Source organism: Budorcas taxicolor, chromosome 8 (assembly GCF_023091745.1).
Source record: "Budorcas taxicolor isolate Tak-1 chromosome 8, Takin1.1, whole genome shotgun sequence".
NCBI lineage: Eukaryota > Metazoa > Chordata > Mammalia > Artiodactyla > Bovidae > Budorcas > Budorcas taxicolor.
In genome coordinates this window covers 56,666,894-56,685,540 of record NC_068917.1, presented here as the reverse complement: position 1 = coordinate 56,685,540, position 18,647 = coordinate 56,666,894, and the positions used below count along the sequence as shown (strand labels likewise).

Here is an 18,647-nt window from a genome sequence, read left to right as displayed (position 1 = left end):
ACAATAGCCTGAACCAGTCCTTTTCTGATGATCTTGGTTCCACCATTCTGCTTGTGATTTACACAGTGGGGAGCAGGGAGCCTCTCCTTCAGCCCAGGCCAGACATCAAGATAGAGATTAGCACTCCCACCTCTTCACCGATTCCAGCCTTGGGAGGAGCGACTCACCTGATCAGTGTTGTCTTAAGTCTCCTTCGGCTTAGGTAACAAAACACCATAGATCAGTTCAGTTCAGTTCAGTTCAGTCGCTCAGTTGTGTCTGACTCTTTTTGACCCCATGAATTGCAGCATGGCAGGCCTCCCTGTCCATCACCAACTCCCAGAGTTCACTCAGACTCACGTCCATCAAGTCAGTGATGCCATCCAGCCATCTCATCCTCTGTCGTCCCCTTCTTATCCTGCCGCCAATCCCTCCCAGCATCAGAGTCTTTTCCAGTGAGTCAACTTTTCGCATGACGTGGCCAAAGTACTGGAGCTTCAGTTTTAGCACCATTTCTTCCAAAGAAATCCCAGGGTTGATCTCCTTCAGCATGGACTGGTTGGATCTTCTTGCAGTCCAAGGGACTCTCAAGAGTCTTCTCCAACACCACACTTCAAAAGCATCAATTCTTCTGTGCTCAGCCTTCTTCACAGTCCAACTCTCACATCCAAACATGACCACTGGAAAAACCACAGCCTTGACTAGACGAACCTTTGTTGGCAAAGTAATGTTTCTGCTTTTGAATATGCTATCTCGGTTGGTCATAACTTTCCTTCCAAGGGGTAAGCGTCTTTTAATTTCATGGCTGCAATCACCATCTGCAGTGATTTTGGAGCTCCCCAAAATAAAGTCTGACATTGTTTCCACTGTTTCCTCATCTATTTCCCATGAAGTGATGGGACCAGATGCCACGATCTTAGTTTTCTGAATGTTGAGCTTTAAGCCAACTTTTTCACTCTCCTCTTTCAGTTTCATCAAGAGGCTTTTTAGTTCCTCTTCACTTTCTGCCATAAGGGTGGTGTCATCTGCATGTCTCAGGTTATTAATATTTCTTCCTGCAATCTTGATTCCAGTTTGTGCTTCTTCCAGTCCAGCGTTTCTCATGATGTACTCTGCATATGAGTTAAATAAGCAGGGTGACAATATACAGCCTTGACGTACTTCTTTTCCTGTTTGGAACCAGTCTGTTGTTCCATGTCCAGTTCTAACTGTTGCTTCCTGACCTGCATATAGGTTTCTCAAGAGGCAGGTCAAGTAGTCTGGTATTCCCATCTGTTTCAGAATTTTCCACAGTTGATAGTGATCCACACAGTCACTAAGTCACTAAGACTTTGGCATAGTCAATAAAGCAGAAATAGATGTTTTTCTGGAACTCTCTTGCTTTTTCAGCCATCCAGCGGATGTTGGCAATTTGATCTCTGGTTCCTCTGCCTTTTCTCAAACCAGCTTGAACATCTGGAAGTTCACGGTTCACGTACTGCTGAAGCCTGGCTTGCAGAATTTTGACCATGAGTTTACTAGCATGTAAGATGAGTGCAATTGTGCGGTAGTTTGAGCATTCTTTGGCATTGCCTTTCTTTGGGATTGGAATGAAAACTGACCTTTTCCAGTTCTGTGGCCACTGCTGAGTTTTCCAAATTTGCTGGCATATTGAGTGCAGCACTTTCACAGGATCATCTTTCAGGGTTTGAAATAGCTCAACTGGAATTCCATCACCTCCACTAGCTTTCTTCGTAGTGATGGTTTCTAAGGCCCACTTGACTTCACATTCCAGGATGTCTGGCTCTAAGTGAGTGATCAAACCATCGTGATTATCTGGGTCATGAAGATCTTTTTTGTACAGTTCTTCTGTGTATTCTTGCCACCTCCTCTTAATATCTTCTGCTTCTGTTAGGTCCAGACCATTTCTGTCCTTTATCGAGCCCATCTTTGCATGAAATGTTCCCTTGGTATCTCTAATTTTCTTGAAGAGATCTCTAGTCTTCCCCATTCTGTTGTTTCCCTCTATTTCTTTGCATTGATCACTGAGGAAGGCTTTCTTATCTCTCCTTGCTGTTCTTTGGAACTCTGCATTCAGATGCTTATATCTTTCCTTTTCTCCTTTGCTTTTCGCTTCTCTTCTTTTCCCAACTATTTGTAAGGGCTCCTCAGACAGCCATTTTGCTTTTTTGCATTTTTTTTCCATGGGCATGGTCTTAATCCTTGTCTCCTGTACGATGTCTCGAACCTCCGTCCATAGTTCATCAGGCACTCTATCTATCAGATCTAGTCCCTTAAATGTATTTCTCACTTCCACTGTATAATCATAAGGGATTTGGTTTAGGTCATACCTGAATGTTCTAGCGGTTTTCCCTACTTTCTTCAATTTAAGTCTGAATCTGGCAATTGGCACCATTGACCAGGTGGCTTAGAAATGACAGACATTTGTTTCTCACAGCCCTGGGGGCTGGGAGGATCAAGCCTTGGGCAGTTTCAGCATCTGGTGAGCGCCTGCCTCCTGGTTCACAGATGGCCATCCTCTTACTGTGTCCTCACATAGCGGAAGGTGTGAGGTCTCTTTTAAAAACGGCATTAATCCCAGTTACCTCCTGATGGCCTAGCTTCTGAAAACTTAAATTGGAGGTAAGGATTTCACCATATGTACGTCAGAGTGAGAGAGTTCATAGCAAATGGTCTGGGCAAGGCTGACATTTCTGTGGCCACGTTTACTTGAGGCAGGGTGACTGCGTGGAGACCACTCAACCGCTGTGCTCACTTTCTGGCAGACTGTCCTCGGTCCCTGTGACCCTTTGCTTTTCCCACGTCTCTAAGAGTGGGGACTCAGTCAGTTCAGTCGCTCAGTTGTGTCTGACTGTTTGCAACTCCGTGGACTGCAGCACTCCAGGCTTCGCTTCTGCCAGCTTCACCAACTCCCAGAGCTTGCTCAGACTTGTGGGTGGAGACTAGGTCGGCCCCTTGGTCTCTGTCCCCTCTGTTCTAGCTCTCTCACCAGGCCACCCTTCATTGCTTTCCGTTTAGGAGAAGTGTGTATGGGGTCAACAAGAAGTCAGAAACCTCCTTGGACCTCACGTATAGGCAGTCCCACCTGGTTAATAAACAGTCTTAGTGTTTGGAAGAGAATAAAAACCTAAATTGACATCCTCTTTGAACTGACTGGTTTTAACCCCAAGAGGAGGAGCATAAGATTGCACCACTTCCCTGAGACTGCTTTTAAACTTGTCTTAGAGGTGGACAGATCCTCACATGTATGACTGATAAATTCAGTGTCTCATATGTATATATTTTGTTCTCTTACTTGCCACTCCAGGCCCTAGAGAGTCACTAAAAAGCAAGTGACACCAGTCTCCTGGGACACACTGTTCCCTCACAGACTTGAGTTTTTACTGAGCAAAGTGGATTGTGCCTCCCTCTCTGCACAGTCCATCACCTTGTGAGACATCATAAAAACCTGATGTTAGTTTCATTTAGGATTTAGTCTGAGGGCTTTGAGCAGGAGTATATCGATTTGTAAACATTCCCCTGGGGGTTAAAAGTATTAGAAATTCTCACTGTGGAGTGAAAAACAACTTACACGGCATAAAGTAAGACTCTTAATTCAGTTCAGTCGCTCACTAGTGTCCGACTCTTTGCAACCCCATGAACCGCAGCACACCAGGCCTCCCTATCCATCACCAACTCCTGGAGTCCACCCAAACCCATGTCCATTGAGTCGGTGATACCATCCAACCACCTCATCCTCTGTCGTCCCCTTCTCCTCCTGCCCTCAATCTTTCCCAGCCTCAGGGTCTTTTCAAATGAGTCAGCTCTTCGCATCAGGTGGCCAAAGTACTGGAGCTTCAGCTTCAACATCAGTCCTTCCAATGAACACCCAGGACTGATCTCCTTTAGGATGGACTGGTTGGATCTCCTTGCAGTCCAAGGGACTCTCAAGAGTCTTCTCCAACACCACACTTCAAAAGCATCAATTCTTCAGCGCTCAGCTTTCTTCACAGTCCAACTCTCACATCCATACATGACCACTGGAAAAACCGTAGTCTTGGCTAGACGGACCTTTGTTGGCAAAGTAACGTCTCTGCTTTTGAATATGCTATCTCGGTTGGTCATAACTTTCCTCCCAAGGAGTAAGTGTCTTTTAATTTCATGGCTGCAGTCACCATCTGCAATGATTTTGGAGCCCGCAAAAATAAACTTAGTTACTATTTCCACTGTTTCCCCATCTATTTCCCATGAAGTGATGGGACCAGATGCCATGATCTTAGTTTTCTGAATGTTGAGCTTTAAGCCAACTTTTTCACTCTCCTCTTTCAGTTTCATCAAGAGGCTCTTTAGTTCTTCTTTACTTTCTGCCATAAGGGTGGTGTTATCTGCATATCTGAGGTTATTGATATTTTTCCTGGCAGTCTTGATTCCAGCTTGTGCTTCCTCCAGCCCAGCGTTTCTCATGATGAATCTTAATTGGGAGAGACAAAAAGCAGGACGCCAGCACAGTTAGATTTTCATTGCACGACTAGGGCACTGGGCTTAATGTGCAACTAGCACTTCTTAACATGAAAACAGGACAGCGTGTCGTGTTTCTTGCTGTGGTCCCTAGCTCAGCAAGCTCTCTGCACCTTCCAGCGCCAAGTGCATGCTGTGTGTCAGCAGCATCAGCCTCACTTCCAAGCTTATTAGAAATGCAGGCTCCTGGGTCCCACCCCAAGCTGAGTCACAGCCCATGTCCCCAGGTGATTCCTAACACATGCTAATTTGGAGAAGCCCACCTCCATCACGGTGCTTCCCAAAGTTAACCCTACATCAGAATCCCCTGGAGGGCCTGCTAAAAATGTAGATTCCTAGGGCTCACCCCCTAAGATTGAGGGGGTTTTTTGGTTGTTGCTGTTTTTTTGGCAGTGCTGCACAGCATTCAAGATCATAGTTCCCTGATCAGGGATCGAACCCATGCATTGGAGGCATGGAATCTTAACCACTGAGCACCAAGCAAGTCCCTGAGATTGAATTTGGTAGTTCTGGTTGGAGGTATATGGGTGCTAATGCTGCTGATCAGCCACCCACTTTGTTGCTCTTTAGTTTTCCCCTGAGTGAGAAGCTCCTGCCGAGGCCACACAGCATTTGCCAAGTTGGAAAACAGCCTAGAACAACCCCAGACTGCAGGCACTGGCAAAGCTTCAATGAGACCAGGCCGGTCAGCAGGCTCACCTCCACCATGGCCCTGGGTGCAGCAGCCCTGGGCACAGAGGGATAGCCACCACCACAAGACATCTCTAGGACCCAGGGCTGGGCGTGGTCCACTGTCTCCACTGTGTCCTAGTATGAGGCCCCCTTCCAGTAGACCCCCATCTGGAGCTTGGGGGATCCAGTCCTGACTTGAAACTTAATCAGAGAGACGTCAGGTGTCTCCTTGTGCGTGAACTCAAAGTCAGGACCACTCCTCTCCCCTTTCTAGTCTCTACCTAGGGTCTAACCACTTACCCTTAGACTTCAACCTAAAAAAGGTCCCAGTAGGGCCCTCCCCTGGGGACCCCATCCTACCCCTTCTGGAGAGTGCTAATCACAGTGATAAGCCTTTCGGATGGAGGCTACCTGGTTGAGGCCAAGGTGTACATACCCGCTCTTTAGACATGACTTCTCTGAAGGTCACAGTATGATTTTCTGGAATTGCTATAACCATAAATAAGAAAAAAAGTTAATTCTTCCCTCAGGGATGTCACTATCTAATTAACTCTCTTTAGATCCTTTAATTCTTTCAGTTCTAATTAGGGCCTTTGCTTTCCTTCAGTCATGAAATTTTCAACCTGTAAAATCTCAGGCTACAAGAGATCATTTCTCAGTGAATATTGTTTCCAGGCTTAAAATTTTTTTGCTGGTGATGACAATCAGTAAAAGGCACATAGATTGTAAAAATACTCTTTTTAAAGGCTGTGCATATTATTTATATTAAATATGTGCTGTGAAATAAACACTGTCCCTTGAAGTAACCCATCCCTGCATATTTATCTAATGGTAGGCACAAAGTGTAAAGGTAAAGAGATTGTGATGCCACAAACTTGGCCTCTGTGCACCAGAGTCGAATTGAATCTCAGAGACAGTTTTGAATGAAACAGAAAAGAATAGCTTTATTGCTTTTCCAGGCAAAGGGGGCCACAGGGGACTAATGCCCTCAGAATGGTGTGTCCCAACCCAGGGGGACTTGGTGGGGAATTTCATAGCAGTGTTCAGGGTGGGATTGCTGGTGAGGATCAGGGTGGGATTGCTGGTGAGGATCAGGGTGTGTGCAGGACCTGCACTCCTTGCATCTAGCCTCAGGTGGTCTACCGATGAGCTTCTATGATTCTGGGGGTTATCCCAACTGTGACCTGTTCTCTGGAGTGAAGTGTTTCGTCTAGTAATTAATATCTTTCATTTGTTGGGGGTTTTAGTTCTGCAGACAAGCTCAAAGGTATTGTTATGTGTATCTATCCCTTGAGGTGGAACCAGGACCCTGTTCCGAGGCTGCATCCCTCACTTCCCTGATTAGCAGCTGTTTGCCCTTTGAAACTCAGGGAAGGTCATGGAGGCTGAAGCCTGTTTCCTACAAACAAGAAATGGGGGACAGAGGAAGGCTTCCATGACCAGGAGCCCACAGCATTCTGCTCAATTTCGATTGGTGGTGATGGACTTTATCAGGTTTGGTAAAGGTCTCCTTTTGAACAGTAGACCTTTTCAGCTTGATTTGAATTGGAACACTTTATAGAAGAAAAGAGCAAGACATATTCAGGATATAGGAAATTGCTTGGTGAGCTCAACTTCCCAGAACTTTTTCTGGAACAGCAGTCATAGGGTAATGCAGAAGAGTGTAGTTGGCCTCTATAATGCTGAACTGTGAAACTCAGGACACATTCTACATCAGGAAGGTAAAAGCTGAGCAGAATGTGTAAACAGCTTGAACCGTTAGTCTTCAAGGTCATCCTTCAAACATCTTTCATTCACTTCCTTTTAGAAATTTGAGAATGAAGTGGATCCAGCTATATCAAAAAGAAGCATTAAATTTTTTTTTTTTTAATATTGAATGGGGGAAGCCTGGTGGGCTGCTGTCTATGGGGTCGCACAGAGTTGGATAGACTGAAGCAGCTTAGCAGCAGCAGCAGCAGAGTTAACAATATTGTGTTAGTTTCAGGTGTACAGCTAAGTGATTCAGTTACAAATAGCATTCTTTTCCAAAGTCTGTGAGTCTGTTTCTGTTTTGTAAATAAGTTCATTTGCATCATTTTTGGGGGGATTCTGCATATACATAATATATTGTTTTTCTCTGAGGAGTATTTTATATATAATAAGATACAGAAAAAATACAGTTCATACTAGCTTAAAAACTAAAGAGTGCTTAATTGGTTGATATTACTAAAAAATGCAGAAGCATCACCAGGGTTTGGCATGGTTTGACCAAGAAGTTAAAACCTAGTTTCTTTTTCTTCCTGTTTCAAAATGGCTGCTGGAAGCTCAAGGCTACACGATGCTTCTTCCATTTTCTTCATGAAAGCTGGTTCTCTGTTCCAAAGCTCTTGGCAAAAATCCTAGAGTTTCACTGGACTGGTTGAGCAGCTTGGCTACACTGGTAACCAAAAAACAAGAAAAGCAATAGTCCAAGTGACAGGAACCTGGATTCAGAGCCCAGCCCTGAATCACCCCAGGTACAAGGAAAATAGGATTATTTGTTTAGTTGCCAAGTCATGTCTGGCTCTTTGTGACCCTATGGACAGTAGCCTGCCAGGCTCCTCTGTTCATGGGATTCTTCAGGGAAGAATACTGGAGTGGGTTGCCGTTTCCTTCTCCAAGGGATCTTCCTGACCCAGGGATCAAACCCACTTTTTGAATAGGATCCTCTGGCTTAAGCCATTAAGCCACCTGTTAGCAGTAGACGTGGGCTCAATCCTCAGCAGACTTTTCCATTGCCCCTGACTTGGTCATAACACATAGATCCAAGACAGGGGGATGGAGAGTGTTCCCTGTTGTCTGAGAAAATGCAGGCCCAAGGAGGATTCTCCAAATATGCCGCCTTGGTCTGTGATCAAGGGCGGGAATGATTTAGAAGCAAGTGTGTCTGTAGAAGGAAGAGCTGGTGAATAGATTTGGGCTAAGCAAGGAGGCTGTCTAGCTTTTGGCTGGTGAGTAATCACCCAAGTCAGAAGTACCCTTGAAACATCTTCATTTGTAAGAGCAGGCTGACTAATTCCTTAAGAATTCATTGAGGTTTTCTGTTACCTAGGCTGACTTGATAGATAGCTTCAGTTGAAAACACTGAAGGTGGTGAGCAATATTACATTTGTATCTCCAACTAATTACTATGTATAGGTCCACAGTTCTGTATGAAAATTACAGTGAAACTTAGGGAGACAGTGTGTTCTGATAAACAGGAAATGTGTGATCTAAAATTATTTTTCCATGTGTTTTTCTAATCAGGGAATGTATATATATATACATATATATATATATATATACACGCACACACATATATATATTTATATAGTAAAAAGTAACACTTCTAAAAATATTGATGCACTTTGGGCAAAGAATAAAGTAACTTTGTTTTGACTGTTAAGTAATAGAACTAATTGTGACGTCCTTAGTACATATAGATTAAGAAATGTAAAATGAAGCCTAGTACTTAGTTTTTGATACAGATCTTAAGTATTTGGCCATGAATGAATAATTCTTGGTGGGCATTTGTGACAGTGTGCCAGGTACAACTTGATTCTCTAGGCTTTGATGATTCTTTTTCTACCTTAAAAGTTGTATCAGTGGATATTTATTATTATTATTCTCTTCTGCTCATCAGCCTGAGAGTTTGCCTAATGAAAAGAGCTGCTGAGCCTTTTGCATGTAAATCCTGGTGCCATGGAAGCTCAGCCCAAGGCCGCAGAAATTGAATGCATTCCAAAGATGGGTTGCACTTATAAAGCAAACAGTTCCCAGGGTGAGTGATCATATGATTCACGCCTTGTTTTTCTGATGATTTTTTTTTTTCAGAACCGAATGGAGGAAAGCAAAGCACTCTTTAGAACAATTATCACGTATCCCTGGTTCCAGAACTCCTCAGTTATTCTGTTCTTAAACAAGAAAGATCTTCTAGAGGAGAAAATTATGTATTCCCACCTAGTTGACTATTTCCCGGAATATGATGGTAAGTCTGCACTCTTCAGCTAGCGCCTTAGCCAGGGAAATATCCCTCCTCCTGAGACCAGGGCCAGAGCTGACACACTCCCATACTCCATCAGTGCCTCAGAAGCCCGTGTGTTAATGGAGTGTGAATCATTGTTTGTCCTGTGTTTTAATGACCTGAAATGTTTCACTTACCAACAGTGATGAAAGTTACACTTACTTCAGAATATATAAGGAGCTTTCTTTTGTATCAGAGGAGGGAACCATCCCCTAGTTTTGACTATGTATCAACCATATAGTTCCCTCTTGAGTTCCCTTTTATTTGGTAACAGTCTGCCTCTCCTCTCTGGAGAGAAAACAGAATTTTGTGGTCAAGAGCCCATGGTCTGAAGTTGATCTCTCAGCTTCAAATCCCAGTTCTGATACTTCCTATTTGTAAACCTTGATCGAGTGACTTAATTGCTTGGGGCTTTAGGTCCAAACTTTTGTTTTGTTGACTGTAATAGATAACATAAGTGCGACATTTCTGCATGATGCCTGACACAGATATTTTCTTTGGAGGGCTTCATGGCCCCATGAAGCCCCATCATCCTGAGAGAAGGCACCCATCTTTTAAGCTCTGCCTGTAGCACCCACTTAGGGACTCCTGTCTATGTACTTTGCATTATTTACTTCCTTCTTATAACAAATCTTGCCTCCTCAACTAGACTGAAATCCTGGATGACTGAGCACAACACCCAACCCCTTCTGAGAAATATTACTTGCTGACAGATTGGTAACAAAATGCATCCATACCAGCCACTCTGACACAGGTGAAAGAGTCACAACCCCTGTCCTGTAAGAACTTACCTGCAGAATCCACACTCAGCTCCCCACACACGCTGGAGTCTAGATTAGGAGTGGCTAACTGTGGGCTTCGTAGGTGGCTCAGTGGTAAAGAATCCACCTGCCAAGCAGGAGACTCAGTTTTGATCCCTGGGTCAGGAAGATCCCCTGGAGAAGGAAATGGCAACCCACTCCAGGATTCTTGCCTGGGAAATCCCATGGACAGAGGAGCCTGGTGGGGTTGCAAAAGAGTCAGACCTGACTGAATGACTAAACAACTATGGCCTGTTGCCTCTTTTTATAAGTAAAATTTTACTGAAACAGCCACACCCACTGATGTATATGCTGTCTGGCTGCTTTTGTGCTACAGCAGCAGAACTAAGTGGTTGTGATAGAGCTCAAGTGGCCCAGAACCTCAAAATATTTACTCTGTGGTCCTTAAACAGAGAAAGCTTGCCAAACCCAGATCTAAGTGAATAGTAGGTAAGAGGACAAACTTTGAATGTTGCACAGTACTGCACCAGCTCTGCCACTTACCGGCAGTGGGGCCTCAGTCACGTTTAAGTACTCAGTTTCCTCCTGTGTAAAAAAGAATTGAATGGAATCACACATGCAAGTCACGTAGCTTGGTGCCTGGCAGAGAGAAGAACACAAATCCAAAAGTACCTATTCTAGAGGTGCAACAAGAGAACGGGCTGTTTTTAAAAAATACTTTATCAGCATAAGCTATCTGGTGTGTATGTCAACTCAGCAGCATTTTTGTACTTCTACAAACCCCTTAAGAAAGGTAATTACTTCAAAACTAATACTCAGTTTGGCCTCATAGCTTTCCCCAAAGATGCCAACACATCGAGGATGGAGTTTCACTCATCTTTCATCACATGTGTGTTTGGTGCAATGCTGCTCTTGGAAGGGAAACGTTACATGTTAATGAAATGAAGTTCCTTCTCAGATGCACATAGGATTCTAACGTGTAGGGATGTTATCATACTGGTCTTGTCAGCAGTGTGTTCCCATCCTCTGTCCAAGTAGCTTTTCCTTTGTGCTTTGAGGTTCCTTTAAAAACAAATACTTGCCTAGCTTATTCTCTTTTCCTCCTTTTACTTGGCCACTAGCCTGCCATCAAGTCACAGATGCCTGAGGCTGTAGTCCTCAGTGCTCCTGAGCAAACCGTGGAAGGAGGCAACCTAGCACTAGTTCTCTCCCACAGCAACAGGCTGACTCCTTAAACACGAGACAGGCCAAAATAAGATGGGCACGAAGATTCCGGCTTACCACCCAACACACATGCTTGCCTCATGTGCCTGGAAAGGGAGACTTGTTTTAGTTTTTCTCAGAATTTGGTGAAAATCCATGAACGAGAAATGACCACCACCCCCTGATATAGCACCAGCCTGTAGGCAGCATGTTTTCATTATGTGCATACTTACGGGAGGACAGAGCACAGAGCAGACCCACCAAGGCTCAAGGCACACACACAGCACACACACAACAGCACACCAGGGTTGGTTTTCCTGCAATAAAGACCTGCAGTAAGTGTTAGAGTACTGTTCTTCCTTCTCTCCGTGGCTTCTTCCTCTTCTTTTTACATATCTCCTTTGTCCAGTGAGTTCCCCAGGTTCCTCATCACTGTAAGTAAGAGCATCTTCCTTCCAACATGAGCCCACTGTGAGTGTTGTTAAATCTGAAGATTTTTTTTTTTTTTACTGTCCATCTCTCCTGATAACACACATCACGCATATAGGAAACTTGTCTGTGGAAAAAGAATAAAAGACGCTGATAGTTATTCCTAAAGCAGATGCAACTGTCATTCCAGGAGACTTCAGGCCCTTGTAAGATGACCTGAGAGAAAAAAATTCTAGGCCCACTCTGCAGTGACATGTTTATAATACACATGTTTATAGTATTATAAATTTCACACTTCCACATTGCTTTACTTACAAGGTCTTAATCATAATGAATGTCATTTCTTTATTTCCCTTCAGGAAGGAAAATTACCATTTCCACATGGACTTGAATTGCAAAACTGTTCATAGAGACTATGGGATTTTTGTTCCTGCTGTGATGGCCATAATGATTTCTTTGTAGTTTATGTTTATTCAGATAACAAATTATGCTTAAAAGCATAACAGACTCCAAGTGCTCTTCAGTGAACTTGAGTTATATTGTGATATACTTTAGAGATAAAAAAGAATAAAAGAGTCAAAAGAGTAGACTTTTGTTTCCCAAAAACAACAAGTAAAATTTCATTCACAAACGAGAGAGATAATGTTCTTTTATGAAAATAGAAGACTGCATCAGTTCTAACAATCTATTAGTCCATCTCCGGGAGATTGTGAAAGATAGGGAAGCCTGTATGCTGCAGTCCACGGGGTTGCAAAGATTGGACATGACTGAGCAACTGAACAATAACAACAATGGAATTAAGTTAACGATAGTACATTAAATAAGCTAGGACACTAAATAATATATATATATATATATATATATATATATATATATATATATATATATATATCATGTTTTTAATTGGGGCACTCTTTAATTCATTATGGTGCCAGTCTTCTTCAGTTCAGTTCAGTCGCTCAGTCGTGTCTGACTTTTGCAACCCCATGAATCGCAGCACGCCAGGCCTCCCTGTCCATCACCATCTCCCGGAGTTCACTCAGACTCGCGTCCATCGAGTCCGTGATGCCATCCAGCCATCTCATCCTCTGTCGTCCCCTTCTCCTCCTGCCCCCAATTCCTCCCAGCATCAGAGTCTTTTCCAATGAGTCAACTCTTCGCATGAGGTGGCCAAAGTACTGGAGCTTCAGCTTCAGCATCCTTCCCTCCAAAGAAATCCCAGGGTTGATCTCCTTCAGAATGGACTGGTTGGATCTCCTTGCAGTCCAAGGGACTCTCAGGAGTCTTCTCCAACACCACAGTTCAAAAGCATCAATTCTTCAGTGCTCAGCTTTCTTCACAGTTCAACTCTCACATCAATACATGACCACTGGAAAAACCATAGCCTTGACTAGACGGACCTTTGTTGGCAAAGTAATGTGTCTGCTTTTCAATATGCTATCTAGGTTGGTCATAACTTTCCTTCCAAGGAGTAAGCGTCTTTTAATTTCATGGCTGCAATCACCATCTGCAGTGATTTTGGAGCCCAAAAAAATAAAGTCTGACACTGTTTCCACTGATTCCCCATCTATTTCCCATGAAGTGATGGGACCGGATGCTATGATCTTAGTTTTCTGAATGATGAGCTTTAAGCCAACTTTTTCACTCTCCTCTTTCGCTTTCATCAAGAGGCTCTTTAGTTGCTCTTCACTTTCTGCCATAAGGGTGGTGTCACCTGCATATCTGAGGTTATTGATATTTCTTCTGGCAATCTTGATTCCAGCTTGTGCTTCATCCAGTCTGGCATTTCTCATGATGTACTCTGCATATAAGTTAAATAAGTAGGGTGACAATATACAGCCTTGACGTACTCCTTTTCCTCTTTGGAACCAGTCTGTTGTTCCATGTCTAGTTCTAGCTGTTGCTTCCTGACCTGCATATAGGTTTCTCAAGAGGCAGGTGAGGTGGTCTGGTATTCCCATGTCTTTCAGAATTTTCCACAGTTGATTGTGATCCACACAGTCAAAGACTTTGGCATAGTCAATAAAGCAGAAATAGATGTTTTTCTGGAACTTTCTTGAATTTTTCAATGACCCAACAGATGTTGGCAATTTGATCTCTGGTTCCTCTGCCTTTTCTAAAACCAGCTTGAACATCTGGAAGTTCACAGTTCACGTATTGCTGAAGCCTGGCTTGCAGAATTTTGAGCATTACTTTACTAGTGAGTGAGATGAGTGCAATTGTGCAGTAGTTTGAGCATTCTTTGGCATTGCCTTTGTTTGGGATTGGAATGAAAACTGATCTTTTCCAGTCCTGTGGCCTCTGCTGAGTTTTCCAAATTTGCTGGCATATTGAGTGCAGCACTTTCACAGGATCATCTTTCAGGGTTTGAAATAACTCAACTGGAATTCCATCACCTCCACTAGCTTTCTTCGTAGTGATGGTTTCTAAGGCCCACTTGACTTCACATTCCAGGATGTCTGGCTCTAGGTGAGTGATCAAACCATCGTGATTATCTGGGTCATGAAGATCTTTTTTGTACAGTTCTTCTGTGTATTCTTAGCACCTCTTCTTAATATCTTCTGCTTCTGTTAGGTCCATACCTTTTCTGTCCTTTATTGAGCCCATCTTTGCATGAAATGTTCCCTTGGTATCTCTAATTTTCTTGAAGAGATCTCTAGTCTTCCCCATTCTGTTGTTTTCCTCTATTTCTTTGCATTGATCACTGAGGAAGGCTTTCTTATCTCTCCTTGCTGTTCTTTGGAACTCTGCATTCAGATGCTTATATCTTTCCTTTTCTCCTTTGCTTTTCGCTTCTCTTCTTTTCACAGCTATTTGTAAGGACTCCCCAGACAGCCATTTTGCTTTTTTGCATTTCTTTTCCATGGGGATGGTCTTGATCCCTGTCTCCTGTACAATGTCACGAACCTCAGTCCATAGTTCATCAGATCATGAGCTCCTTATTGCCAAATTCAGACTTACGTTGAAGAAAGTAAGGAAAACCACTAGGCCATTCAGATATGACCTAAATCATATCCCTTATGATTATACAGTGGAAGTGAGAAATAGATTTAAGGGACTAGATCTGATAGATAGACTGCCAGTCATCTTAATCATTGACAATTTCAATCTGGGCTACGTCAGGAATTCACATTCCTTTTGTAAGCTGTACAACTGAGAATAATCTGCTTTCATGACTCTTCCTCCCAGTGTCTGGCAGTGTTGGATATAAGCTTGTTTGCTCATAAGATTGGTTTGAAAAGTTTTCAAGTTGGCTTTCTGAAACTTACCATGTATTTTGTTAGAATCTGTAGGCCCTCAGTAGAATTGTCAAAGATTTCTTTATCCCAACCAGTAAATAACAATATTGATTTAAAAAAAAAAATCTAAGCTGTGGATCCCAAGAGGGTTTGCTGAGAGAGAAGGAATAGAGCTTATAGTGCTCATCCCTCTTTCATGGTATAAAGCTAACTGGAAAATGGGAGAAATTCAGATGCATAGTGCCACAAAGATACATATAAGAAAGATGCTCATTCTAGAACAGACAGAAATTGAAATAAATTATATAAAGAAAAAAGAAAGAAAGTGCTCAGTCCTTGATAGGTGGTAATGTTTTGGTATTGCTTTTAATTTACAACGAGTTTTAAATTAACATATTTATCAGGGTCTATTATGTTTTTAAAACAGCTCTGCTGAGATATGATTCACATTATGTAATTCATCCATTTAAAGCATATCATTCAATTCAATTCTTTTTTGTATGTATCACTAGTTTTATAAATTATGGTAAAATATATGTAATGTGAAATTTTGTCATTTAACCATTTTGAAGCATGCAGTTCAGTGATACGATAATTACATTCACAGTGCAGAGCTGCTGTTGCTAAGTGGCTTCAGTCGTGTCTGACTCTGTGTGACCCCATAGATGGCAGCCCACCAGGCTCGCCTGTCCCTGGGGTCCTCCAGGCAAGAACAATGGAGTGGGTTGCCATTTCCTTCTCCAATGCGTGAAAGTGAAGTCACTCAGTGGTGTCTGACTCTTAGTGACCCTATGGACTGCAGCCCACCAGGCTCCTCCGTCCATGGGATTTTCCAGGCAAGAGTACTGGAGTGGGGTGCCATCGCCTTCTCCACACAGTGCAGAGCAGCCATCTCTATTTCCAAAACTGTATCATGGCCCCCCGAAATTCTATAATCATTAAGCAATATCTCTGCATTTTCCCTTCCTCCTAACCCCTGTTAAACTCTAACCTACTTTCTATCTCTATAAATGTGCCTTTTCTCAATACTTCACCTAACGGAATCCTGCAGAATATGTTGTTTTGTGTCTGACTTATTTTATCTGATAAGTTTTCAAGATTCATGTATGTTGTGGCATCTGTCAGAACTTACTTTTTATGGCTGAATAATATTCCATTGTCTGTATATACTACCCTTTGCTTTTCCATTCCTCTGTTGATGGACCCTTGGGTTGTTTCCTTCTTTGGGGTAGATTATGGTAATGCCGTGTTTAGCTTTTTGAGGAGTCATCACACTGTTTGTTTTCCATTTTCCATTTGTAGCAACAAGGCACAAGGGTTCAGATTCCTCCACATGCTTGCTTGTTATCTTCCACTTGATTTGATTATAGCCGCTCAGGTAGATGTGAGTCAGTGAGTGAGTGAAGTCGCCCTTTGCGACCCCATGGACTATAGCCTACCAGGCTTCTCCATCCATGGGATTCTCCAGGCAAGAGTACTGGAGTGGGTTGCCATTTCCTTCTCCAGGAAATCTTCCCAACCTGGGAATCAAACCCGGGTCTCCCGCATTGCAGGCAAATGCTTTAACCTCTGAGCCACCAGGGAAGCCCAGGTAGATGTGAAGCAGTGTCATATTGTGGTTTTGATTTGCATTCTCGAATAGTTAATAATGTTTATCTTTTCACGTGCTTATTGGCCATTTGTATATCTTCTTGGGAGAAATGTTTATTGAAATCCCTTGCCCATCTTTTATCAGGTTGTCTTTTTATTGCTGAGTTGTAGAGGAATTCTTGGTATATTCTGAATATTTATCCATTATCAGATGTATGATTTGCAAATGTTTTGTCCCAGTCTGTAGGTTGTCTTTTTTTGTCATTCTTTTTTAGATTTATTTTTATTGAAGTATAGTTGAATTACAATGTGTTAATTGCTGCTGTACAGTCAAGTGTATAGGTTGTCTTTTTACTTTCTTAATAATGTCCTTTGATGTGCAAAAGTTCTTAATTTTGATTAAGTCCAATTGATCTGTTTTCTTTTCTGTTGCCTTTGATTTTGGTGTCATATCTAAGAATCTATTGCAAAATTATGAAATAAGTTCTTAATATATCCTGATAAATGTATCATCAGTCAGTTCAGTTCAGTCGCTCAGTCGTGTCCGACTCTTTGCGACCCCATGAATCGCAGCACGCCAGGCCTCCCTGTCCATCACCAACTCCCGGAGTTCACTCAGACTCACGTCCTTTTTAAAAACATCTAAAACAGTGCTTGGCACATGAGAGACCCTGGATAAATGTAAGAAAACATAAACTGGCTTTTTAAAATCATCACATGTAGTGAATTAAATTCTACGTAAATGTGGGTTTTTTTTTTTTTTTTCCCCGAACCACCAGAAAAGAGCCTGCAGAGGACAGTTGTAGACAGACCAGAGGTTAAGAAAGAGGTTTTCTATTCTTAGAGAGATTTCAGTCTGGAGAGTGTAAAAGGATCGATAAAGAAGTGGGAGCAGGTTGGGTGGGGAGCACACGGGGCCAGTTGGCGAGAGAGCCTGAGGCGGTTGTATGACATGCACGCTTGTTATGCAGCTGAAACCAGCACAGTTAACTAAATGCAACCAGAAGTAAGCTAACCACGTCCCTACCTGAAGATTCTGTAATGGCTCCTTGTGTCCCGAAGAATAAGAGCTAAACGTAGCCTGGCCTTCACACTACTTACCTGCCTGTTCTCACAAGATCACATTCTGTGGATGGATGGACATGGATGGATGGGCAGCTAAAGCGAGAAAGAGGAGCCATGACACATAGTCGTGTTGGGAGGACCCTTATAACAGATCAGATCTGCAGTGAAGAGGTCTTCATGAGCATTAGTAAACATGGAGCAAATGCATTAACAGATCAGCCAGCTGACAAATGTCCCTCTTCTCTCTTGGCCAACAGGACCCCAGCGAGATGCCCAGGCAGCTCGAGAATTCATCCTGAAGATGTTCGTGGACCTGAACCCAGACAGTGACAAAATCATCTACTCGCACTTCACATGCGCCACAGACACCGAGAACATCCGCTTTGTGTTTGCTGCTGTCAAGGACACCATCCTCCAGTTGAACCTGAAGGAGTACAATCTGGTCTGATTGTGCCTCCTCGACACCGCCCTTCCCTTCCCTGGTGGGCTAGTGAAGCTAAACAAGAGGGACTGTATTTCTGTGGAAAACAATTTGCATAATACTAATTTATTGCCGTCCTGGACTCTGTGTGAGCGTGTCCACAGAGTTTGTAGTAAATATTATGATTTTATTTAAACTATTCAGAGGAAAAACAGGATGCTGAAGTACAGTCCCAGCACATTTCCTCTCTTTTTTTTAGGCAAAATCTTGTGACTCAATGTATTTTAAATTCTCAGTCATGCACTCACAAAAATAAGAGCTGTTTCTTCCTCTCTCTCTCTCTCTCATTCTTTTCTATTAAGCAGAATGAAGTTGATTTTCCTTTTCCCAACCCATCCCTTCCTCTTGATTTTTCCCACATTACAATGGCCTTTATCCTAGTTCCATTCTTGGTCAAGTTTTTCTCTCAAATGATAGAGTCAGGACAATGTCATTCAATTTAAGCCATCGACATCAGCTTAATTTAACAGTTTGTGGTTTTTGCTGAAGGATTATAAGTATTAATACTGTGGTTTTACATGTATTGCTCTGGATACACATATAGAGGTCTTTTTATATAAATATATTGTCTTGCCTCACTTTGGGCTGGGACAGTGGATGCCCGTTTAACGGTTAAGTGTCTTGTGTTTTGGTTTTTTTTTTTGAAGTTTACCTTCAGCCATAACTGGTTGCTCAGCAGACCATACAGAAGTCAGTAAAGCAAGGGCCAA

The 18,647-nt window shown here is 42.7% G+C and overlaps 1 protein-coding gene across 1 annotated transcript in view; it reads left to right on the top strand.

Annotated features, from left to right (window-relative positions):
* The window catches only part of GNAQ (G protein subunit alpha q), a 317,188-nt gene extending 298,881 nt beyond the window's left edge, over window positions 1–18,307 (top strand). Inside the window, exons 6-7 of the mRNA XM_052644816.1 lie at window positions 8,980–9,133; window positions 17,714–18,307. Coding sequence (XP_052500776.1) covers window positions 8,980–9,133; window positions 17,714–17,904 — 345 coding nt within the window. The 3' untranslated portion in view covers window positions 17,905–18,307. The remainder of the gene's footprint in view (window positions 1–8,979; window positions 9,134–17,713) is intronic.
* Window positions 18,308–18,647: the final 340 nt, after the last annotated feature.